The sequence below is a fragment of the Pyrus communis genome, chromosome 7 (assembly GCF_963583255.1).
Source record: "Pyrus communis chromosome 7, drPyrComm1.1, whole genome shotgun sequence".
Lineage (NCBI taxonomy): Eukaryota > Viridiplantae > Streptophyta > Magnoliopsida > Rosales > Rosaceae > Pyrus > Pyrus communis.
In genome coordinates, this window is record NC_084809.1 from 7,069,010 (window position 1) to 7,095,412 (window position 26,403).

The window sequence follows — 26,403 nt, forward strand, 5'->3', positions numbered from 1 at the left end:
ATTCGCATCCACGTTTAATGTGGTTATATGGGATACATTGGCTCCACCTACAACCTCACGAGCTTCTACTCTCTCTCTCTCTCTCTCTCTCTCTCATATGCCCACCATAGTTATTAACTTTCCTGCTTACAACTAAATTGTCAAATGCTCTGAAATCATACTATATTTCAGAGCCTTAAACTCCATAGATCAAAATTCCAACATCACAAAAAAAAAAATCACACGTAAAGATGGAGGAAGGCTAAGAGAGGACAGTTTGGGGCACAAAAGGGATCTTTATATTTCCGCAAAAATACTTTGTGCTTTTTAGCTATAAATTATGAGTTTTCATGAATGTTTATGCTTTAATATAGCTGCTATAGGAGGAGTTTTTTACTTACAAATTCGTCTCATCTTCTTGATATATGTTTTATTTTTCTAACTATTAGTTTTTGGTGTTTTGCAAGCTATTACCTATTACAAAATCTTTATTGTTTGGATAGGTTTGTGTTCCTCATTCTTTATATATACTTTTTTTCTCTCTTTTTATGAGGAGTAAAATTTACGTATATTCCGACTAAGTGATTTGGTATTTGCCTTACCCTACTGTAATTTTGCACCTCTTTAAGAATAAGTATTTTAAAATCTGTTAGCTTGATTACATTGTTGAGGAGTAAAGTTTGGTGATGTCATTATTTTATGTATATTCCGTAGCTTGATTACATTGTTGCCTTACCCTACTGTAATTTTATGTATATTCCAACTAAATGATTTGGTATATGCCTTACCTTACTGTTAACTTTTTATGCACACTGCATACAGATACAATATACACTCACACACATCACATACACTTATCCGCACAGAGTACACACACTTACCTACACTTACACACACATTTTATATACATACACAGTACACACATATGCAGTGTCACACAAACACTGTCATGCACTTATACATACACAACACATACAATATATACTCACGCTTATACTTTTTTTTTATCACTTGGAAGATATTGTTGGTTTTCCTCGGCAGTACAATATACACTCACACACTTATGCAGCACATTCACTCACACATGCAGTACACACATTGTTGTTTTTCCTTATTTGATTATTGGGATGCCAAAGTTTAAGAATTTGTATTTAATTTGATTCTTTGGTATACTCAGTTAATTAGCTAAGAATTGGTTTACATTTAGATTATATATATATATATATATATATATATATGATTTTGGACTGTTTCTCTAACTGAAGTTGTTTTGATTCGATGGGTTAGTGAGTTAAAACTACAAGTGGGTTTCTTTTGGTTTTTGGGATGTTCTTAACTTTCTGTTTCCTGATTCAATTTGTTTTGATTCAATTGGATTAGTGAGCTAAATTGCAAGGGGGGTTTGTTTTGGTTTCCGAATGGCTCTTATGGGTTGTGTATGAGGTTGGAGGATTTGAACTAAACCATGCAATGGACATTCATAATAATGTGCAAGTAGGTATTACATATATAAATTGCATGTGTTTAATGGTTTGCATTGCTTGCTGTTTTTGCGTAATGGTTGAATCTGTGCTTAGGTTGGTTTAAAACCCAGGTTGTGTGAGTTTATCGGTTTAATTGGGGGAATGAAAAAATAAAGTTGGCCTTTCATTGAAGATGTGACATCCCACATCGCCCAGGGGAGTGATCCTTATATGTATATTCTCATCCCTACCTAGCACGAGGCCTTTTGGGAGCTCACTGGCTTCGGGTTCCGTGGGAACTCCGAAGTTAAGCGAGTAGCGTGCGAGAGCATTCCCAGGATGGGTGACCCATCGGGAAGTTCTCGTGTGAGTTCCCAGAAACAAAACCGTGAGGGCGTGGTCGGGGCCTAAAGCGGACAATATCGTGCTACGGTGGTGGAGCGGGTCCGGGAAGTGATCCGCCCCGGGCCGGGATGTGACAATTTGGTATCAGAGCCTAACCCTGATCGCGTGTGTGTCGACGAGGACGTCGAGCCTCTAAGGGGGGTGGATTGTGACATCTTACATCGCCCAGGGGAGTGATCCTTATATGTATATTCCCATCCCTACCTAGCACGAGGCCTTTTGGGAGCTCACTGTGTGACATCCCACATCGCCCAGGGGAGTGATCCTTATATGTATATTCCTATCTCTACCTAGCACGAGGCCTTTTGGGAGCTCACTGGCTTCGGGTTTCGTAGGAACTCCGAAGTTAAGCGAAAAGGGGGCTAGAGCAATCCCATGATGGGTGACCCACTGGGAAGTTGCTCATGAGTTCTCAAAAATAAAACCGTGAGGGCGTGGTCGGGGCCCAAAGCGGACAATATCGTGCTACGGTGGTGGAGCGGACCCTGGAAGTGATCTGCCTCGGGCCGAAATGTGACAGAAGATGCTCAAGCAATTGGAGTTTGTTTTATTAGAAAGATGGTTAAACATTCTGTTTTATTGGGAACATGCACACATAGAATTCATCTAAAGGAAGGTTTAGATTCTTTGAGGCTTTTTATCGGGAATTATGTCAATTTGGAATAAAGGAAAGAGATAAAACACAAACACAGGAATTTGATTTGGGGGTTAATACTAAGATTGGGTCAATCAACATTTTATACTTTCAAGTCGAAGTCATTCATTTTCGATAGGAAGTTTTCATTAGAATTGGGGAGAAATTCTGATGAACTACTTAATCTCACAAATTTGTAAAGCTAATCAAAATTAGATTAACATTATATAATTTGGTTTGAAACTCGGGTTTGAATCTGTGCTTAGGTTGGTTTGAAACTCAGGTTGTGTGAATTAGTTTATCAGTTTAATTGGGGGAATGAAAACGAATGAAACACAATGAGGGTTTAGGAAAGTGAAACCCTCAATGTGTTTCATTCATTTTCGACGAGAAGTTTTCATTGTGGAAAATTCTAATGAACTATTTAATTGTGAGAAATTCTAATGAACTACTTAATCTCTAGAAATTTTAATGAACTACTGAATCTCACAAATTTGTAAAGCTAATGGAAAGTAGTTTAACAGTAATGGAAACAGAGAATTTGAGAGATTCAATTTGTAAAGCTACTTTGAAAATGCGTTTTCTAGATTAATCCAATTGAAAATGCATTACGTAATTAGAACCCGCTGCAACACGTGGACCATTTTTCTAGTGAGAGCAAAAACAAATATAATTAGGACTCAGTATAAATCAAATAAACAGCGAGGGGCGTGTGAAAATGTGAGGACAAAGTTCCACATTGGTAAAGGACCAAACTATGCAAGAGATTATATGAAGTTAAACTACTCCCTATATTATCAATTGATTTTAAAATAGAACCTCAACTTTCTTCGTATACATTCGAAGAGGTACAGATTGATGGATTGCCCTTCCTACTTTGAAAATCTTTTTTCACTTGAAAAATTAAACAATTTACAAAAAGTAAAACAATGTACAAAAAGTAAACTTCAACCACCACCACTCCATTACATGAGAGCGAAAAACAAATATAATCAGGAAATAAACAGTCATGGCCCTAGGACGGGATCCTCGGGGTGTAACTTTTGTTTCTATTAGTTGTATTAATACCTTGCTTTTACTCAATGCTACTCATTGTTTTTAATTTATGCAGACACTTTCCATTTCAGAGAGAGCTCCGCCTTGTTGCAATTCAGTGACCAACATAAAATAAAACAACTTATTCTTGGTTGGATAGCCACATTCTTCCCATGTGTGTGTGTGTATCTTGGTCAATGCATCAGCATCCCTCATATCTCTCACACTTGCCAAATTGGCTTTAAATTGATATTCATGGATTTCGAGATTGGATTGGGTAGAATATATATATTGCTTGGATCGATTATGTAATGTCAAGAATTGAAAGAAAATTGAAGATTTTAAGCTTGAACCACAATCTGATATGCTAATGCCACTTAGACCTTAACAGCCAAATTACACCAGATGTATTCGGTAGTTTCTCCTACAAGCGATATTTTACTTTAAAGTAATATAAATTGAGGAGAGAAGGATTTGAACTCGGTGTATATGAGGAGTATTTTATTTTATTTATGTGGGGAGTATATCCGCTATAGTTCTGCAACATAAATGAAAATCCATACCAGCATAACTCTTCTACTTCGTTGTTCGTATCCTTTCAACTTCCCACTCTTTGTTAGATTCTTACTTCTAGGCAGTCGGTTTCTCTACAGGCAACGTACTCCCACCACGGGGCTTATTTATTGATAACCATATCATTTTAAATCTGTGGAATTTTGTTAGAGATGAGAAATGAGTGATGAAGAGAGAAGTTGAGGAAGAAGGTGAGAAAATATTTTTACACTTCAAAGTTAAGTTTAGAATATGTCAATAATAAGGTCTAATAGTACCGTTCTTAATTATAAGTGAGAGGTCTTAAGTTCGATTCTCATCAACAGCAGATTCGAACCAAATTATCGACTAGCCAAATGTGAGGTTTAGCCCACTCCTCCACTCTTTAGTGTAAATAATATCGAATATCTTAAAAAAAAAGTTAGATTTAGAAAATGTAACCGGAAAATATTAAGTTATATACACCTTAAATTTTTTTGTTTGTTTGATGCATTCTCTTTCATTTGTCTTCCTTCCCTCCCTCACCTGAAAATATAACTGGAAGGTTAACTACCCTTCTAATACAAATGGTAGTAAACCTTGATCTATTTGACTTATGCCCTTATTATACTATCTGCTTTCAACTTTTTAAAGTAACCTGGATATCACCTCAACCAAATGTATAATAACTACTTGTCCCTTCACTTATTATTAACGTATCTTCACCGTACAAACATCATAATCGAAACCGTTTATTATCTTTATTATCAAAGATCCTGCACACAAAAAAATTATTCAATTTGGAAATCTTTTAACCATTCATATGCATAAAACAAATAAACAGTTAATCATGAAGATGCTACTTGTTACTAAAACCGTTGATTGACTTTACATGAATGGATGACTAAAAAATCTCTGAATTGAAGAATTTTTTGTAGATATGATTATGATAAAAAGAATGAACGATTCCAATTATAATATTCATACTGTAGAGATACATTAATCGTAAGTGGAGGGACAAGTAAGTTCTCCATCGAGGCGAACACAAGCATTATCCTAAAAACTTTATGGCAACACTGGTGTCCCACTTTGGGGATGAGCTCATGCTCCCACTTACAAATAAAGTATCTGCGCCAAATTCACGAATTTGCGAATGTGTTCGCTCACGTAAACATACATCCATTATCAAGATCAAATACAACTCACATATGTGAATTTACCAAAAAGATGTAACCGAATATTCCGAGAACGAATTAACTCCAAATTCTCCTCTGGGTAAGGCTCAGGATACAAATATCTGCTCCAAATATACGGGATTGAACAAACAGCAGACTAAAGATAAAGAACAACCCACACACAATGGCCTTGGAAGTGCGTGTAAAATCTTAGTTTAATGATTAATTTCTCAATCTACATATCTAGAAACTATCATAAACTTGACCCTTCTTATTGCTTAAAAAAAGATGAAACTTTGATAGCTTCCTCCATCCAAAACTGTACCTAATACACGGCGGGTAAGAAGAAGATAAGGAGTACATCCATGCGGCTAGCGGCCAAATTGATGTTTTCTGGTGGCTTAAGAGAAATCAGAACATAAGGACAGGACTAAATTGCCTTACCCACTATGAGGATCTTCAAGTTCCTTCTTCACCTCTTCATACAGAGAAGACAATTAAATTCATAATTTACAGAGAGGGGAGAAGATTACCAGAAAATTGAAGCATTTTCCTGAGAAACAAAGGGAGAGTGTTTGATAATTTGAAGAACAGAGAGCAAACAAATAAATACAAGGCTAGAAAATCCCCAAATCGATTAAAAAAAACACAAGACCATGCTGCCTAACCTAACCAAACAGTACAAAAAGATTTGTAAAATAACTTTGGCATCTCAATCACCACATGCCAGCAGATATAAATGCAAGAAATAATAAAAAATTGATTTTTTATCAGAATCCTGGACTCAGGAGGACCATGCTCGGGGCCTGTTCACCATCCCCACCCTTCCCTCTCTGTTTCTCTCCCCGAAATCATGACGACCCATTCTCTCTCTCTCACTGTCACCCTCCCAGTCACCGAATCAAACATTGGGGCACTAGCATCCTAACCTCTCCCACTCTCTCTCTCTCTCTCTCTCTCTCTCTCTCTCTCTCTCTCTCTCTCCCGGACACCCCAACGCAGAATGACCAAAAGACCCATGCCTTTTTCAATCCATCCGTTGGATTTGGAATGCAGAGACGGCAAAAAGGGCATGCGGCCTTTCAGGCCTTGAACCTCTTCAATGGGCTGTGGCAGCCACTGCACAAACCCAAAATTATACATGTCTAATTTTGATCATACATGTGGTGATCACATGTGTACATGTGTTATGTATCACAAACACGTGTTTCATCATTTTGCCCAATAATATATTACAAACGCACGGGTCATTTCGGAGACCCGCGGCTTCAAAGGGAGTTTTCTTCATTGACCCCGGCCACGACCATCCTTAAATTGGTATTACATCTATGAATTGTAAAGGATAACAAAATGCAACAGACTCAACCCCATAACAACTTAAACAACAACTAAACATGGAGATCAAATTTACAAGGACTAAAAAGCACTTTATCCCCTCCTCCTCCTCGTGCGTCTTGGCTGCCGCCTCCTGCTGAATTTCTCGACAAACCATTCACGCTTCTTGTTTGCCAGTGTATTCCCAGCAACCACCCCTACTATTAGACCACTGACAACTCCTGGCAGAACCACATACCAATCTAGTCCAATTTCGAACCCAGAGTCTTCATCTTCTTCCACGGCCGATGGTGGTGGCGGCGCTTCACATTTCCTTGACAAAGGCTTTCCACACAAACCCGAGTTTCCTTCGTATGAATCGTTTTCGAATGTGTCAAATTGTTTGCCCACTGGTATTGGCCCCCAAAGAAGATTATGAGACACATCCCAATATGCAAGGAAAGTGAGTTGCGCCAGATTACTGGGGATCCTTCCTGAGAGCTGGTTGTGGGAGAGATCTAATGACTCGAGCATATTCAAGTTCCCCAACGATGACGGGATTTGACCGGTGAGACCGTTATTCGAAAGGTTAAGCAAAACAAGGCCTCTTAGATTCCCAATAACACCTGCTGGAATCTCTCCGTCAAATTTATTACCTGATAGATCTATCAGTTTGAGAAGATTTGGGGTCTCTTCATATTTCAACTCAACACCTTTGCCAAAGATTGTGAGCGGGAATACACTTCTAAAATGGGTTACAAATCCTTGTGAGTCGATGGAGGAGAAGGTCTCAAAGTACGTGTGCTTGCTTTTGCCAACAAATTTCATGGAATTCCAGTTCTCAAAGTAGTTTGAGGGCAATATACCAGAAAAGTCGTTGTTAGACAAATCGATTATGCAGAGCTTGGGGAACTCATGGGTTGTTGCAGGGTTACCAATGACGCCATGAAATCCATTAGACCGCAAAATGAGAGCCCATAAGACTGGAAGTGCCCCCAACCAAGATGGGAAGATGTCGCTGATGTGATTGTTTGCAATGTTGAGAAACACCAACTGAGTGCAATTGGCAATTGATCTTGGTAGCTTACCCCCTAACTGGTTATAACTTAAATCAACTGATGCCAAACTACTATTTACAGTTGGACATAAAGAAGGAAGACCACCGTGAAAAGAATTGTTCCTCAGACTCAGTTTTCCAAGATTACTGGAGTTCCCCAAACACTGCGGAAGCTTGCCGCTCAAGTTATTGTTGGACAAATCAAGAGTATGCAGATCATTCAAGTTGCAGAATGACGGTGATACTTCTCCACTATAACAATTGTTTGCAACATAATAAATTCTAATGGATTGTGGCGGAATTGGCAGTGATCCTTGTAACTTGTTAAAGTCGAGAAATAAGTACCGCAGATTCTGCCATGGGAAAGTGCCTGGATCTTGCTCAAACCCTGTTAAAAAGTTGTTCTCAAGATTGAGATTCAACATTGTTTCTCTAGTTGCATTCCACAACCACTTCGGTATTTGGCCCCGAATGTTGTTGTTGGAAAGATAGAGGGTGGTCAACTCGTATTGATCATGTAAAAATCCTGGAAACTCGGTCAAGTTGCACGAATCCAGCCTTAGACTCTGAAGCTTAGGAAAGGCAGCGCTCATATTGGTTTTGAAATTCAGAGATAACTTGTTATATGATAAGAAAAGTTTCTTTAAAGATTTGAGCTTAGAAAGTTGATCAACTTCAACCAATCCACTCAAGTTGTTATCGGAAAGGTCAAGGAATTGAAGATCTCGTAATCGGAAGAACGATTGAGGAATTTCTCCTTGCAATTTGTTCTGACTGAGGTCTAGATAGCTTAGTTGGGACAAGTTCATGAGCCAAGAAGGGATTGGACCAGTCATTTCATTACTCCCCATGGATAGATACGAGAGTTGGGTCAGGTTAGCCAGAAAATCTGGGAATTCTCCCCTTATAGCATCATCAAGGCCTAAGAAGAAAAGGTTTGTTAGCTTTCCAACCCAAAACCAGGGACAAGAAGCTAATTGGTTTGTGCAAAAGTTTTTTGTAGAGTCATAAAATTGGGAAATGTCAAGGTAAGTGAGTTGGGTAAGGTTTCTGAGTGAGGATGGAAGACAGGGACAGAAGGTACACTGTGAGAGTCGTAGCTCATTTAAGGAATGAAGGTTCCCGAGAGAAGAGGGCAATTGACCATAGAATTTCGTGAGCGAAACATCCAATCTCTTGATGGAATTGGTCTTGTTAAAGTTAGGAAAATAACCGGTTAGGTCATAGTTTTCAAACAGATAAAGAACTTGTAAGCTTGGTAGGTGGAAAACACCAACTGGGAATTCCCCATACAACCCACATTGAGCGAGTCTGAGGGATATGAGAGAAGATGCATTGACCAAACCATCAGGCAGAGTGGAATATATGTCTACCAAATCAAGATGAAGTTGTTCGATGTTCTTGGTCATATTTTGAACTAGGCTTATCAAGTTGGTTTTGGTCAGTTTCAAAATGTTATTATCGTCATGAAACTTCTGACTGGTTGACAGATCAAGGGTTGAGAGCTTGGATAGCATTGAAATTTCTGATGGAATTTCGCCAGAAAAAAAAGACTTTGAAAGGTTGAGATACGTTAGGCTCGCAAGATCATGCCCCAATCTTGATGGTATTTGGGAAAAATTGAAGTTGTTATCTGAGAGGTCAAGACTCTGCAAGTGAACAAGTTGAAAGAGGCTGCTGCTGGAGTTGAGAGAACCATAGAGACAGCTACTTCTTAGGTCAAGGCCAATAACATGGCCAGAGACCTCATCACACTCGACACCATCCCACGAACAACAGTCACTTGTCTGATTCTGAGCATCTCCTTCTAGTGTCCAAGATGCAACCTTTGGATAAGCAAAAGGAAGTGTAGAAGCTGACTCGTCTATCGTGAAGCTGTCGTTGAATTGCAACAAGGCAGAGCGCTCATCGTCGTGACAAATTGTCTGCGTCTGCACAGAGAGAGAAAATTGACTAGCAATGATTAATAGCAAAGTAAAACAACGTACAGAAATGAACTTCGATCGGCGCGATTCCATTCCCATGACAACTTATGCTTTCTGATTATGGAAGTGTTTATGGCTTTCGCATAATTACGGATGCAGAAATCGACGTCCTTTTATAGACGCATCTCAACTCATTCAAAATAATCAAAAGAATAATGTGGATGAGTGATGAGTGGCTATGATAGATCAATCTCAATCACTCCAAGACTTGAAGTTAAGTCGTCTCCCTCAGCAGTAAAATCTAAGTTTTGAGAATTGCTGTATTCAAAATTATACATCCTGCGTGCTGACAAAATTTAGTTTTCAACATTATCTATTCTAAAGTTGAGGGTAATTATTAAATGCCGGGAAGCATGGGAAGACGGAGAGGGAGATAGGCGTGGATTTGGGTTTTAATCTTTTTTTCCCTAATGAATGAAACAGGTTGGATGATATTAGTTAAAACCTCAGTGATTATGAGGATGATTTGAAACAGGTTGGATGATGCATACGTTTCTTGGTTAACCTAATTTTGATTTATTTCAAATGGGGGGTGGGTTTGGGTTTTAATCCCTTTTTCTAATGAAGGAATAGATGAAGAATTTGACCAAGGAAGAATTCGTGCACATACTACGTCGGCAGAGCACTGGCTTCTTTGCGGGCCAGCTCCAGATATGCAGGGGTTACACTGCACAAATGTGGTAGATCGGAAGCTCGAATGGGTAGTTCCTCTGAAAAATAAAATAAAATAAGTGAGGGATCATTTTTATGGAGTTTTCAATTTTGTACTGTATGGTTTGGGTCTAGACCACATAAGCACACTGGCTGTTGGTTTGGACTTTGAACTAAGAATTGATGCAATTTTGGATTCTTAATTTCTTATGGATAACCCAATAGAATTAATACTGAAAATTTATCAATGGATAACACTTCAAAGTTATTGACGTTTTTGGTTTCAACTTGTTGTGTTTTTCATAAAATAAACTGCTGCAATGGCAGCATGTTTTATACATATTTTACATACACGCATGCACACAAACGCATGCAATAAATAACTGCAATACAGGTTGTTGTGCTTGCTGTCCATGATGCAGCAACCAGAGAAAAAATAAGCAGCAACCCATGTGGTGTCTAGCTGTCAACATTCCTTTTTCACGTGCAACATTCCCTTCCATACTGTACTGTCCCCATAGCAATATTCCCTTCCATACTGTATTGTCCCCATACTGTCAATACTCCCCCTCAAGCTGGATCAAGGGGGTTGATTGATCCAAGCTTGAACAATAACCGTTGAAACTGTGTAAAATCGAGAGCTTTCGTGAAAAGGTCCGCAAGTTGATCATGACTTCTAGTGTACACAGTTTCGATGACGTTGGATTGAACTTGAGTGCGGATGAAATGGCAGTCAACTTCAATGTGTTTAGTCCGTTCATGGAAGACAGGATTGGATGCAATATGCATTGCAGCCTGGTTGTCACAGAATAAGGACATGGGTTCCTTGCTGGTGAAGCCAAGATCAAGAAGGAGACTCTTCAACCAGATGAGTTCAGAAGCTGTTGCTGCCATGGCCCGATATTCAGCTTCAGCACTGGACCGTGCAACCACTGTTTGTTTTTTACTTTTCCAGGTGACAAGGTTTCCACCTACAAAGGTACAAAAACCTGTGGTGGATTTTCGATCAAGGGAATTACCAGCCCAATCAGCATCGGTATAGGCCAGAATGTTATTAGACTCATTTTTCTGCATGAGTATGCCTCTGCCGATCGAACCCTTGAGATATCGGAGTATTCTCTTGACAATTTCCCAATGAACCAATGTAGGAGAATGCATAAACTGACTGATAAGGCTAACGGAGTAAGCAATATCAGGCCTTGTGATAGTGAGGTAAATGAGTTTCCCAACCATGCGTTGATACACATTAGGATTTGATAGGGGTTTACCTGGAGCATCCAATTGAAGTTTGCTAGCAAGTGGGGTGCGAGCAGGTTTGCAGTTGACCATATGTGCTTCTTTAAGAAGGTCAAGAACATACCTCCTTTGATTCAAAAATAAACCCTTGGAAGAGGTAGCCATCTCAATTCCCAGAAAATATTTCAAGGTTCCCAAGTCTTTAATGGCAAACTGTTGGTGAAGCGACCTTTTAAGAGCCTCGAGTTCATCCATGTTGTCCCCCGTGATGATAAGGTCGTCAACATATATAAGAACTATGAGCTTCCCTTGGACACCACTTCGAACAAAGAGAGAGGAGTCAGCATGACTCCTTTTGAACCCTACCACTTCAAGAACGGAGCTCAGTTTGGCATACCAAGCTCGAGGAGACTGTTTAAGTCCATATATAGCTTTATGAAGCTTGCAGACTTTGGTAGTTTCTTGTTCTTGAGGGTGTCCTGGAGGTAGCTTCATGTACACCTCTTCTTGAAGCTCACCGTGAAGAAATGCGTTTTTAACATCCATTTGAAACAAGGGCCAGTCGTGGTTGACTGCTACTGATAACAACACCCTTACTGTGTTCATTTTGGCGACGGGAGCAAAAGTCTCCTTGTAATCAATACCGTAGGTTTGAGTGAACCCCCGTGCAACCAATCGTGCCTTGTGTCTTTCAATGGTACCATTGGAATTGAATTTGATCTTGTAAATCCATCTACTCCCTACGGCTTTCTTCCCTTTGGGAAGGTCTACCACACTCCAGGTTTGATTTTCGTTCAGTGCTTTGAGCTCATTATGCATGGCTTCTCTCCACACGGGCATACATACTGCTTCTTGAAAGTTTTTAGGCTCAAAATTATTTGTCACCTGACTTAGGAAGGATGCATGAGATGCTGACAGTTTGTGATAAGTAAGAGCTTCAGAAATGGGATGCTTTGCACTGTAAGTGATGTACTCTTGGAGCCGTAGAGGAGGATTGCGATCACGAGTTGGGTTCCTTTTTGGTGCTGCTACAATTGGTTGTGTGACAACAACTGGTGCTGGGGCATGAGGTATATCTTCGCTGACCATCTCATCAACTGGGGAGTCACTTATAGGGTGGTATGGGGGGGTGTCTGTATGGATTTCAGCAAGAGTTGGTAGTGGAAAAATATCCATTAGACTCTCCCCCTGAGAACTATTCGGGGAGTGATTGTTGAAGAAAGGAACGAGTTCATCAAACCGTACATCCCTAGAGACAACCAGCTTCCCAGTGTGTGGATTATAACATTTGTATCCCTTTTGAGAACTCGAGTACCCCATAAACACACACTTGATAGCTCGAGGTTCGAGTTTATCACGATGATTTGCTTGAATGTGAACATAACAAGTGCATCCAAAAATCCTGAAATGAGTTAAATCAGCAGTTCTTCCCTTTATAACTTCAAAAGGTGATTTGGAATTCAGGACACGAGTGGGAAGTCTGTTAATGATATAGGCTGCAGTGAGGAGTGCTTGGGACCAGAATCTCTTGGGAACTTGCATCTGAAACATAAGAGACCTAGTTTTCTCCAATAAATCCCTATTCTTGCGTTCGGCAACACCATTTTGTTGTGGTGTACCCACACAACTAGTTTGATGCAAGATACCATGACTGCTCAAGTAGTTTGACAGATTATTGGAGGTGTACTCGGTGCCATTATCTGACCGTAAGGTATATATTTTTGAGGAGAATTGGTTGGTTATTAGCTTATGAAAGTCTTGAAAAGCTGTAAAAAATTCACTTTTAGACTTTAAGAGATATAACCAGGTAACCCTAGAGTAGTCATCTATGAATGTAACAAAATACTTGTACCCATCAAATGACTCAACACGGGAAGGTCCCCAAATATCTGAGTGTACAACTTCAAAGAGTTTACTGGTTCTAGTTTTAGAGGGTACAAAAGGTAGCCTAGTGGCTTTTGACATTTGACAAATCTCACACTCATGTGTGTTGGTACAATAATTTGGAAATAATTTAGACATTACTGGTTCGGAGGGATGAGCTAGGCGTTGGTGCCAAAGTTGATGCTTCTGGACATGGCTTAGGGTGGCAATGGGTTCCTTAATTTGATTGAACTCCTTTGAGATGTAGTACAGACCATTTAAGAAAAAACCCTCACCAATCTTCTTCTGAGTGACTCGATCCTGAAACACAACTGTGTGAGGAGAAAAAATAGCAAGACAGTTCAAAGTATGTGTGATGTTTCCTATGGACAGAAGCTGAAATGGAAATGAGGGTACATATAGTGCTGTAGACTCTACATCACTCCCCATCAATTTAATTTTTCCTTTTCCTAGGACTGGTTCCCCTTTCCCATTCGCTACAGACACATGAGTAGGATTAAGTAATTTTTGAAACTCATGTAGACAAGCTTGGTTGTTGGTTATATGGTCAGTGGCACCTGAGTCTACAATCCAAAAATCGTGTGTGAGATTGAGAGCCGTGGAAAGTGCACAAATGATACCTGGGATATTGCCGGATGTAGTGGTGTTTGAATTTGCCAAAAAACCAGCAAATTTTCCAAGCATTTCTGTGGAATTTTCCGTGGTGACATTGTTACCCTCAGCGATATCACTCTTCTTTTGGAGAAAGGCGGCAAACTCATTGATCAGGGAGATAGGGCTTGAGGTGAAGTTTGACATCTCTTTAGATGGATAGCTCAAAGATTGGAAGGCTTTAGGCGCAAACCCTTTCCCATCCCTGATCATTTTTCCTTCCTTGTTAAACTTAGGTTTTAACTCAGGGTGTAAAATCCAGCATTTTTCCCGTACATGCCCCTTGGTGTTGCAGTATGTGCATTTCCAGTCAGCTTTCTTTCCATTAAAAAACCTTTCACTAGTGAAGTTGTGGTTACTGGTGAAGGCCCTAGCTTCTGGGCTAGAACGGGGCTCAACATGCATTACTTTCCTTCGAGTTTCCTCTCTTTGGACTGCATGACACACGTTGACGAACGATGGTAGCTCAGGAGTCATTAGTAAGTGGCTACGCAGGTCTTCATACTCAACTCCCAAGCTTGCCAATAGTTGGAACACTTTATCTTCATCAGCCCTTTTCAAGAGTGCAGCGGATTCAGTGGTGTGTGGACGGTATAGATCAAGTTCATTCCACATAGATTTCATGCTTCCAAGATGCTGAATGAACGTTTGATTACCTTGCTTAAGTCCAGCGAGGCTTTTCTTTAGTTCAAACACACGGGCAGCATTGTGTTGACTGCCGTACATTTCCTTGATCGATTCCCATAAGATGTGTGAAGAATCTGAGTAGCTGAAGATCTCGGACAACTTGGGCTCCATCGAGTTAAGTATCCAGGACATAACAAGCTGGTCATTTGAGTGCCATGCATCAAAGGTAGCTGAGGAAGAACCTGGAGGCTTGATGGTTCCATTTACGTACCCTAGTTTCGATCTTCCTCCTAGAGCAAGAGATATAGCTCGTGACCATGGCAAGTAGTTGAACTCATTCAACAACACGGAACACAGTCGTGGGTTGCTCTCCCCGTGTATCATGTTGGCTGGTGGAGTTGAGGAACTTGTAGCCTCAGAACTAAATGAAATATCTTCTGCCATCACAACAAATGATGAACAGAGGAAGAAGAACAAGCTAGAAGGATAAACAACAGAGGCAGGACCCTATGGTTCCTGCTCTGATACCATATTGACGTTTTTGGTTTCAACTTGTTGTGTTTTTCATAAAATAAACTGCTGCAATGGCAGCATGTTTTATACATATTTTACATACACGCATGCACACAAACGCATGCAATAAATAACTGCAATACAGGTTGTTGTGCTTGCTGTCCATGATGCAGCAACCAGAGAAAAAATAAGCAGCAACCCATGTGGTGTCTAGCTGTCAACATTCCTTTTTCACGTGCAACATTCCCTTCCATACTGTACTGTCCCCATAGCAATATTCCCTTCCATACTGTATTGTCCCCATACTGTCAATAAAAGTTGATTGTATAATATAGTTGTCCTTACTCTATAATAATTTTGAGTTTTCGTATAAAGTTTGTTACTTTGAAGTATACTTATATAGTACTTTCTCTTATATATGATTCGTATAATCAAGTTTTTTGCACGTGCAACAATCTGATTGTTGGTCTTTCAACATGTGAGAATGACTGTAAGAGTGCATTACTCTTAGTAACCCAACTAATATACTATTTTGTATATCTTTTGCAAACAATGAGTTGACATTCGAAGTGATTGAGAAACCTTGGTGGGCTTAATCAATAATAATTTCAATTTTTTAGTATAATTTCTGTTACTCAAAGTATATGCGTAGAGTATTTCTTCTTATATATGATTGGTACAATTATGTTTGAACATCTCTCAATATGAGTATGAGCTCATTATTGCGCATGGTTATTCGGTTATACCAAACCAATACACTTTCTTTCTATGTTTTTATGAACGGGGAGTTGAGTGCAAGTTTTTATGAACTGTAGTATACTGTATTTTGTTTTTATTTTGCATATGGATCTTATCATGTTCATCTCAATATTAAATGAAATTTCTACCCTTGCCAAGCATGGTGTTCACAGATAGTCGTACTCGCTGGTTTTTCTTGTTATTTCCAGGTATAATTCCCACTTCTCTCTGCCTCCTTCCCCACTCCTTGCTCCTGTTGTGACTGATTTTCCTAAGATGGTTTGTCAAGGAGAAAGTTCGTGAACGAAAGAAATCTAATCGAGAGGTATTTTCTTTTTTTTGGAAGATATCAATTATAATTGGGTGTTTAAACATATTGTCTAAAAGTATACTCTGTTTTTTTAGTCATCGTAACTTTTAAATTTCACATTCCTATTCTGTATTTTATAGGCCAGGGAGGCCCGAAGAAAATCCATTGAAAAATGAGTGATGAAGCTAAAGCAACATTTGAAAGTTTGAGGAATTACTAAAGTGAAGTAAGAATTATAGTTTAATAAGATGGGTATGTTTCACAATCTAAAGACACATCGAGAATACGAAATATGATAGGCTATCGATAAAGCATGGCTTGAAGGAAGGAAAAAATTCATGCAGACAATTATGGGGTAAGCATCCACAAAGAGTTTTTGGTATGCCAAATTATGGAGTCTATGTTTTTGTGTTTGCACATTCCATATCCAAGCGGATTTAACGTTTTAGCATGTGGCAATTTGAAGTCTGTGTCTTCGTATCTGAAATCTTTGTGTCTTCATAAATTTTGGTTCTCACTTCTCTACATATAATCCATATTGTGACATGACTATATATAGCCCTCATAGTTGATCTAGCTATCAAGAATTTTGGTTCATCCAATTTCATTTGACTCTATATTCCTAATTTCATGAATTAAACTTGCCATGCCGTCCATCTTGGAGTAAGACTCGAATTATGATTCAATTATAACAACATATTACCACTTTTTTTAGTTCTTTGGTCATCCTTTATATAGTGAACGAAGCTTCAATTAGTTCTACCAAACAAGCCACAAATTCTTTCTGGTAATTGAGATTAGTCTTTGATTGTTTGATCATTCTCTATATATCTGGTGAAGCTTCAGCTAGCTTATACCAGACAACCCCTGATTTCTTTATGGTAATAGAGCTTCGTCTCTAATTGTTTATTGTCTGATTAGATTATTATAATTTTTGGGTTGTTGGATATGTTGGGTTTGAATTGATTTTTTGTTTTCGTTTTTTAGAGTGATGGATTTTCGAATGAAATGCACTCAACGGATTCCAGTGGGGTTGGCTGAAGCAGCTGCCGCATATGACAAATGGCAGCCAAGGTTCCCTAAATTGCCATGCTTTTAGTTTTAGGAAATATGACAAGTTGATATAAATAAATATATATATATATGTATATATGTGTGTGTGTGTGTAGAAAACTTACATCTCGTGATAGATTGTGTTGCTAGATAGTTTTTCACGTTCCTAACCAAAATAAAGTTTATCATGCTATTCCGTCCAACTATTGATTTGTAACAACCTTATGTAAATACTTTTTACACACCCTTTTTATAACACATTTAGTCTTGTATTTGAAGAATTAAATACAATACTCCTAGTTTCATATCTAAACTAAACACTTATTGCTTCTCTATGAAGTCTTGATAAAATTTTCAGCCATGAAATTCGTTAGAAATGTTCGGTGAAAAATATGAGTTGAATTACGCATAATCCTTTTGAACACTAATGTGCACTCAAGTGTGTTGTCTTACACATAATTTACCGAATATTATCTCATGCCTTGTGACTTATGTTTTCTCCTTCTATCGTCTCTTTTCTTTTTAGCTATGCAATGTTGCTTGACAATCGATATTGTCTATTTTTAATATTATTAAACGGTTCATATCATTAAGCAATTACATCGTACTTCGAATTTCTTTTTCCAAGTTTAGATTTTAAACAACTCTAATTAATGAAAAACTAGCCTTTATGCACGCGCTCATGCGAGTGCAGAAGATATTTTTTGAATCACGGCATGCTATGCGTGACTTGCACGTTTTAAATGTATTTATATGCATAAATTGACAAAAGAAAAGTCAAATATTTAAAGTAAATGAATAATCTTAGATCATGCTAGAAGAAACCTATCATAAATCAATTAAAACAGCTGAATTCACATAATAAAATCAGTCTCTATTGAATTTATATTAAGAATAGAGAAAATAATATTTAATAAACAACTGATTGAATCATATTATTGCTAGCCAATTGTGAGGGTAAGCCCACCCCCTCCCCCTTAGTGTAGATAATATCGTTTGTTCAAAAAAAAAAAAAAATAAATAAACAACTGATTGAATCACATTATTGCTAGCTCATTGTGAGACTCAGCTCACCCCCTCCCCCTTAGTGTAGATAATATCATTTGTTCAAAAAAAAAAAATTATTTGACAACAAATTTAATCACATTATTATCCGCGTGTGAAAAATCTTTTCTATAACTGGCATTACAGCCTCTTAAGATGAAAATTGTATTATTCCAACTTGGAACATGCCACTCTTGTTCCTTAAAGACTTAAAAAGTAAATTGTACGATTTTTCCTCTATTTAAGTCATGTGTCAATCAGTACCCCACCATTTAGACAACCATTTTTCTAATTATTACATTTTTTTGTTAATTTTAAATGAATGTCTCACTCCATAACTTCAAGACCGTTCTTCAAATCAACGTAACATATCAATCAAGATCCTCATATATATAAATGGTTGATTTTCAAACTTGCTGAAATTTGATTAGTTCAACTTTCTCATCTTTTGAAATTTCTATGGAAGAATAATCCTTCGGATGCCAACAAATCTTTTGGTATAGCTAATTGATACGATAGTCTTCATTTCTAACTTATATTGTATGCGTGTTGACTGTTGGGTATCCCGGATCCATGAAGTTTCTTGATTCACCAAGCACCCACGCACGTCCAACTACAACCAAACTATTGTGTTTAGTTTATGATTCACTAGCCTTCATGCACGCGCATGAGCGCGTGCAGAAGGCATTTTTCTGAATCACGGTATGCTACGCGTGACTTACACGTTTTAAATGTATTTATATTCGTAAATTGACTAAAGAAAAGTCAAATATTTGAAGTAAATGAATAATCTTAGATCATGCTAGAAGAAACCCCTCATAAATCAATTAAAGCAGCTGAATCCACATAATAAAATCGGTCTCTATTGAATTTATATTAAGAATAAAGAAAACAATATTTAATAAACAACTGATTAAATTATATAATTGAGGAGAATGTTTGTGGTGACAGTCAAAGGTGTGTAATTTGGTTCCAACAAAGACTTTAAGCCTGAAAAGTGGGAGAAACCAAAGGTAGATGGATTAGCATTTTAGCAATATGAATTAATGGAACAGTATGAGTGGAACATGAGTTCAGCTTGATAAACACCAAAGAAATTAATGGAAGAGTCCATGCATTATGCATACGACTAGAAGGGAGATGGAAGAGGAGGGAAAATCAAATATACTTTCAACAAATTTTGTTCAATATAGATCGCCTATTTGGTTAATAAGATCCAAATGGTTTATACATCCCTTCCAAGGGGCACAGATCGATAGACCGCCTTTCTTACTTGAAAAATCTTTCTTCACTTGTAAAATATTTTAAGTTCGACTAACATGAATGACGTTGATTCTCCACAATTATGGGAGGGAAATGCTAAGGAGACTCTCTCAAAAATGGGACTTTTAATAAACTCTTTGTCACCTCACAGTTTAATCAATTTCCGTGCCAACATTATAAAACATTGTGCTAAAAATATAAGGAGGCAGACAGTTCATGAAGAGCCATCGACTTCCCTTAGCATTTCTCTTATGTGAGAGCCATAGACTTCCCTTTAAACATAAAACAAAATTGCCATGATAATGGAGTGGCAGTGGTCAAAATTTACTTTTTGTATATTGTTTAATTTTGCTGTTACTCAATGCTACTCAATTATTTTTCCTTGTACGGACTCAGAAACTTCTCCACGATGACGAAAAAAGTTGTCATTTTTCAAAATTTCATCATTCATCGAGAAAATATGATTCAAGACTATAAGACTTAATTAATCAGTAGGACTAACACTCTCAAGGGATTAGTGTTTGTCGTTATAGTCAAGGGCGTATAATTTGGTTCAAGACTTTACCAAAGGTAGATAGATTAGCATTTTAGCAATATGAATTAGTGGAAAAGTATTAGTGGAACATGAGTTCAGCCTAGCGTCAGAAGGGAGATGGTATGGAAGAGGTGGGGAAAGGAACCGACTCCGATGAGAGCTCCAACTACTGTTTTAATTTTTTTTTTTTTTTTTTTTTTTTTTTTAAACTTTAAAATGGAAACTTCATCATTCATCAGAGTCTGGCCATGTCATTGGCCTTGAATTCGGCAGCTGCTGTCTCTCTGGTTTTATCAACTGCAACAGTAGCCTCTTCCGACTTGTGCACTTGCAGAGGCTTGATCTCTCAGACAACTGATTGAATCATATAATTGAGGAGAATGTTTGTGGTGACAGTCAAAGGTGTGTAATTTGGTTCCAACAAAGACTTTAAGCCTGAAAAGTGGGAGAAAACAAAGGTAGATGGATTAGCATTTTAGCAATATGAATTAATGGAAAAGTATGAGTGGAACATGAGTTCAGCTTGATAAACACCAAAGAAATTAATGGAAGAGTCCATGCATTATGCATACGACTAGAAGGGAGATGGAAGAGGAGGGGAAATCAAATATACTTTCAACAAATTTTGTTCAATATAGATCGCCTATTTGGTTAATAAGATCCAAATGGTTTATACATCCCTTCCAAGGGGCACAGATCGATAGACTGCCTTTCTTACTTGAAAAATCTTTCTTCACTTGTAAAATATTTTAAGTTCGACTAACATGAATGACGTTGATTCTCCACAATTATGGGAGGGAAATGCTAAGAAGACTCTCTCAAAAATGGGACTTTTAATAAACTCTCTGTCACCTCACAGTTTAATCAATTCATGTGCCAACATTATAAAACATTGTGCTAAAAATATAAGATGGCAGACAGTTCATGAAGAGCCATCGACTTCCCTTAGCATTTCTCTTATGTGAGAGCCATAGACTTCCCTTTAAACATAAAACAAAATTGCCATGGTAATGGAGTGGTAGTGGTCAAAATTTACTTTTTGTATATTGTTTAATTTTGCTGTTACTCGATGCTACTCAATTATTTTTCCCTTGTATAGACTCAAAAACTTCCCCACGATGACGAAAAAAGTTGTCATTTTTCAAAATTTCATCATTCATCGAGAAAATATAATTCAAGACTATAAGACTTAATTAATCAGTAGGACTAACACTCTCAAGGAATTAGTGTTTGTCGTTATAGTCAAGGGCGTATAATTTGGTTCAAGACTTTACCAAAGGTAGGTAGATTAGCATTTTAGCAATATGAATTAGTGGAAAAGTATTAGTGGAACATGAGTTCAGCCAAGCGTCAGAAGGGAGATGGTATGGAAGAGGTGGGGAAAGGAACCGACTCCGATGAAAGCTCCAACTACCGTTTTCATTTTTTTTATTTTTTTATTTTTACAACTTTAAAATGGAAACTTCATCATTCATCAGAGTAACTGTTGTTCGTGTGATGGTGTTGAGTGCGATAAAGAGTCTGGCCACGTCAATGGCCTTGAACTCGGCAGCAGCTGTCTTTATGGTTTTATCAACTGCAACAGTAGCCTCTTCCGACTTGTGCACTTGCGGAGGCTTGATCTCTCAAATAACCACTTCAGTTTGTCATCGGAAATCTTCGTTTCTTAACTATATTTGGCATCTACTATTGTAATTTTGATCCCAATGTTCCATCTTCACTCAGAAACCTAACTCAGCTCTTTTACCTTAACATTTCTTCATTTTATGGTCGCTTGTATTGGCCTGGAAAAGACATTTTCACAAAGACAGACCAATCGAAAGCTAACCAAACTTGTTCATTTGGGCCTTGCGCATACCAACTTAACGGGAAAATTCCCATGTTTTCTTGCTAACTTGTCTCAACTTGGGTTCTAATGAACAAACTGGTTAAATCCCATCTTGGGTTACAAGGAATTTGACCCAATTAACTGATATGGACCTTTCCCTTAATAAGTTGAGAGGATGAGTTGAATTTGTTCAGCCTTCCAACCTCAAAAGTTTAAAGGCACTTCGGTTATCGTTCAACTAATTTTCTCTGCAAATTAAACCCAATTTGAATGCTACTCTTCCAAAGTGTCAACTTCTGTGGTTGGATTCATGCAACTTAACAAAGTTTACTGAGTTTTTCTAAAACCAGGACGAGTTGTACAATCTTCACCTTTCTGACAACAATATTTATGGCCAAATACCAAAATGGTTCTGGATTGCATCTAGAGAATGTTGAATTTGGGTCTATCGAATAACTTCTTAACGGGCATCGAGTCATTTGACCAGAATCCACTCATTCTTCCATGGAAACATATGTTGTTTTTTGAAATGACGTCCAACTTGTTACAAGGTTCACTGCCAATTCCACCCCAATCAATCATGACTTATGATGTTGCAAACAATGATTATAATGGAGAGATCTCACCACCATTCTGCAGCATGAATCTACAAGTTCTTGATTTGGCTAACAGCCACCTAAGTGGTATGCTTCCACAGTGTTTGGGGAACTCCAGTTCTTTGAAAGTACTCAACTTGCCGAACAATTCTTTTGACGGAGATACTCCTCAACTATGTCCAAATAAAAATAGTTTGTGGATGATAGATTTTTGGCCCGTTGCACTCAGTTGGAGGAATTACCAGCGTTAAAGGCTCTCATTTTGGGTCATAATGAATTTCATGGAATAATTGGGAAGCTTGCAACTAACCATGAGTTCCCAAACATGTGCATCATTGATCTATCTCACAATGCTTTTTCCGGTATGTTGCCTTCTAACTACTTGGAGAACTGGAATTTCATGAAATTTGTTAATGAAACCAATCAAACTTATTTTCAAGTCTCTTCGACCAACGCAACTAATGCCACTTATATCTATCAATACAAGATCACAATTCTTGCCAAGGGGGTTGAGTTGAAATATTTGAAGACCCCTTATCTTCTGAGACTTATAGATCTATTATCACACCCTGATCCCGACATACGTCTAAGATTGACACGTGACATCACCACATTCCTATTTATCTATCACGTCTCGCCTCTGAGACAAGACCACAACACAATCAATGATTTAACCATGCAGTCATTTTCTTTTATTTTATGGCTACATCTAACTTTAGCATTAGACTGCCTACGTACCCTAAGAAGGGATTAAGCCATTCGTAGTTCACCAGTTCAATAAACTCCTATGACTACTGCAAGACATTACTACATACATGTAATCAGAATAACTATTAAAAACTGTATGTTTTCTTTCTATAGCTTGTCTAGGCAAGTGAGACATATATACATATAGCTTCAGAACGTGAATCATCAACTTGATTTTGGTTTCAGTATAGGCATGCGTATAGATATTTATGTTTAATGGGACATCATTCTACCATTTAAGCAAACAACATGATACGTGTAAAGGCGAAGAACTTAATCGAATAGTAATCACACCACATTGGATCTGTCCTATTGATATCTATACCAGCCATGACATTACTAACCAATATACTTTAGATATAATTGTAATCAACTACTATAAGCATACCCCTTTCAAATCGTATACCAAAATACAAACCCAATAGTACATATAAAAGCAACAATATAACTATAATCTAATAATAACTAGCTGGACTAGTTATAGCAAATAAAATGGTTCGTTAGAACTAATCCAATTGGAGTATATAATGAAATTGAGTGTGGAAGATACGTATAATTTGATATATAGGCACATAAAACTAGCTGCTTACATTTTCTCTGTATAAGTAGTTATGTATTTAGCATATAATAGTTTGAAAACAACCACCTCACATAGAATCCAGTATATTTATAACTTCACTAAATTTGATAACATTTATTTGCATTAGTTAATCAAATAAGCATGCCAAACAAACCACAAGAACCTGACCCGCCATATTAAATTGGTCTTGAATTCAGAACATAGTCATATTCAACTAGAGAATAGGTATAATGTTTGATATCAAGGAACTAGTTCTCAGGCCATAGAATAACATGCAATCCCTAAACGATAACATTTGAATAATTATTCGTAACTAGTACACCAGCCAAACCATATCAATGATTCTTAATAATTAACATAGAAAACCAAACTGTTTATCCAAGTGCCTCAAAATAAAATATAAATTCCTAGCGGTCTTAAGCTCTTCATCCGCTGAAAGAACGAAATAAAGAACCACCAATAAATCAATGACCAAAACCAAGAGTCATATACTGCTCTAGTAATAGCATTGTCCAATCAAGTATTTAGCATCAGCATCTGACAATGCCATGGAAAAATATAGAACCACTCAGTAGTTTTAGAACTGTAATTATCTACACAAAACTAGGCTACAACACATACAAATTCAGCAATGTTCTTCAGGGGTAGGACAAATATGGCACACAAAATATTCAAATATATCTGGCCTCGATTCTGGAATAACATTAATACTTATAAAACAAACCCAACTCTTGCATTTCTAAAGAGAACCAAATTAAGGTTAGGATTTCAAGGTTCTTCCCTAAATATGCAACCAATCCTTATTGCCCGGTTCGATTCAACTCCTAAACAATACAACGAGTATCATCTCAAATATTCATACAGAATACCAAATTAAAATTCGAAATCAAGAACTGATCCCAAAACTGAAAGTTAACACCTTGGGAAAAACTTACGCTAGAGGAGAGCCCACGGGTAAAGAATCATTATTTTCACTTGGGTCGAGGCCAGGTTCCAGCGGGGTTGGCCGAAATCGGAGGAAAGTTGCCGGAAAACGTCAATATGTTTGGGCCTCGTTTTCTTTGTACACCGGTTTTCAAAGGGTGGGTATGGTATCAGATTGAAGACAGCTTTGCTACGAAAGCATAGCTTCCGGCCTAGTGTGATTTCATTATCGTATGAGGAAGTTATGTTGAAAATAGTTTGCAAGGGGTGAAGTGAGTAAAGGAGGAGGAAGAAGAAAATGGCCTCTCGCTCTCTTTTTTCCCACGCCAAATTCCCCTTCTCCCTTTTTCCCCTCTTTCTTATTTTATTATTATTTTATTCTTTTATTATTATTTTATATCTAGTGATATTTTCTTTTTCCTCAGTTTGAATAAAATGATTGATACTCGTTTCGTAAAATTTTCCTGGTTCCAAGTTTCATTTTTCGCTATGTCTGTACTCAGTCGTTTGTAATGACGAGTATTATAAGAATATACTAATTAATATCTTACATGTGTGCTGACTACTAAGTTAATGAAAGTTGACACATACCCTCTAAGGGCATATTGATCATTTAACATTTTTCAAAAAATATATATATAGTAAAATTATAGACGGGTTGTAACATCTATCAAGCAATAGATTTGAAGGAGAGATTCTAGCAGATATCGTTGGGAAACTAAGAGGCCTTGATTTGTTGAACCTCAACGACACTCTTAGTGGTCTCGTGCCCTCATCTCTTGGGAACTTGACAGGACTTGAATCATTGAATCTCTCTGGAAACCAGCTCTCAGATAGTATCCCCAATAATTTGGCGTACCTCAATTTCCTTGCGTATTTCAACGTATCCCATAACCATCTTTGGGGGCCTATACCACTTGGCTAGCAATTTAATAAGGGGTGTGATATTCACACATCCTATTTTACTTTTCACACTCTTCTAGTTTTTGGCTGTCAAATTGGATGAATTGAAGAAAATCAACGGATAGAAATTAACAAGGGATGTGTAAGAAGTAAAATGCGGTGTGTGAATAACACACCCTTTAATAAATTTCAGAAGGATTCATACCAAGGAAACTCGGATTTGTGTGGAAAACCTTTGTCAAAGAAATCCAAGGATTCGGAGAGCTCAAAACCGCCGCCATGCACCTTCGATCTTCGAAGAAGATGAAGACCCTGAAATTGCATTTAAGTTTGATTGGTATGTGGTTCTTCCAGGAGTTTTTTGTGGTCTAATTGTTGGATTCGTTTGCAGTCAAGAAGCATGAATGGTTTGTAGAGACATTTAGCAAGAGAAGGAGGCAGTCAATAGCCAAAAGAAGGAGGAGGGGGCAAAGGACTTGGTCCTTATCGTAATTCATGTTGCAGTTGTTGGTAGTGTCTGTTGTACTATTGTGTGTGGTCTAGTTCATGGTGGTATTTTACATTAAGTGAGTTAGTATAAGTTTGTTCAACTTGCTTGGTTTAGACCTTTTTGGTTTGGCTTTGAAGGGATTAGGTTTCATGTCCCATCCTTTTTTACTTGTATCTTTTGTGTTTTTGTTTCTGCAGGGGTAATGTTTATGTCCCCCCTTCTTTTTCATGTTCTTTTTCTCATTTTCTTTGT

General features: G+C 37.7%; 1 protein-coding gene, 1 long non-coding RNA gene and 1 pseudogene across 2 annotated transcripts; 2 read left to right on the plus strand and 1 right to left on the minus strand.

Moving 5' to 3' along the window:
- Positions 1 to 6,545: 6,545 nt before the first annotated feature.
- On the minus strand, positions 6,546 to 9,853 carry LOC137740375 (receptor-like protein 7). Its single transcript, XM_068480251.1, has one exon. The coding sequence runs from the start codon at positions 9,615 to 9,617 to the stop codon at positions 6,651 to 6,653; it is 2,967 nt and encodes a 988-aa protein (XP_068336352.1). The 5' UTR covers positions 9,618 to 9,853; the 3' UTR covers positions 6,546 to 6,650.
- A 5,848-nt stretch (positions 9,854 to 15,701) lies between these two features.
- Positions 15,702 to 17,482, plus strand: LOC137738716 (uncharacterized). Its single transcript, XR_011069049.1, has 3 exons — positions 15,702 to 16,203; positions 16,329 to 16,543; positions 17,176 to 17,482. It is a non-coding gene; the product is annotated as an uncharacterized lncRNA (long non-coding RNA).
- A 4,367-nt stretch (positions 17,483 to 21,849) lies between these two features.
- LOC137740450 (receptor-like protein 6) lies at positions 21,850 to 26,153 on the plus strand (annotated as a pseudogene).
- The last annotated feature ends 250 nt before the right edge of the window (positions 26,154 to 26,403 follow it).

Bases quoted from the DNA above. Each gene is read 5' to 3' on its own strand.
- LOC137740375 (XM_068480251.1), bottom strand. From the start codon at position 9,617: ATGGGAATGGAATCGCGCCGATCGAAGTTCATTTCTGTACGTTGTTTT.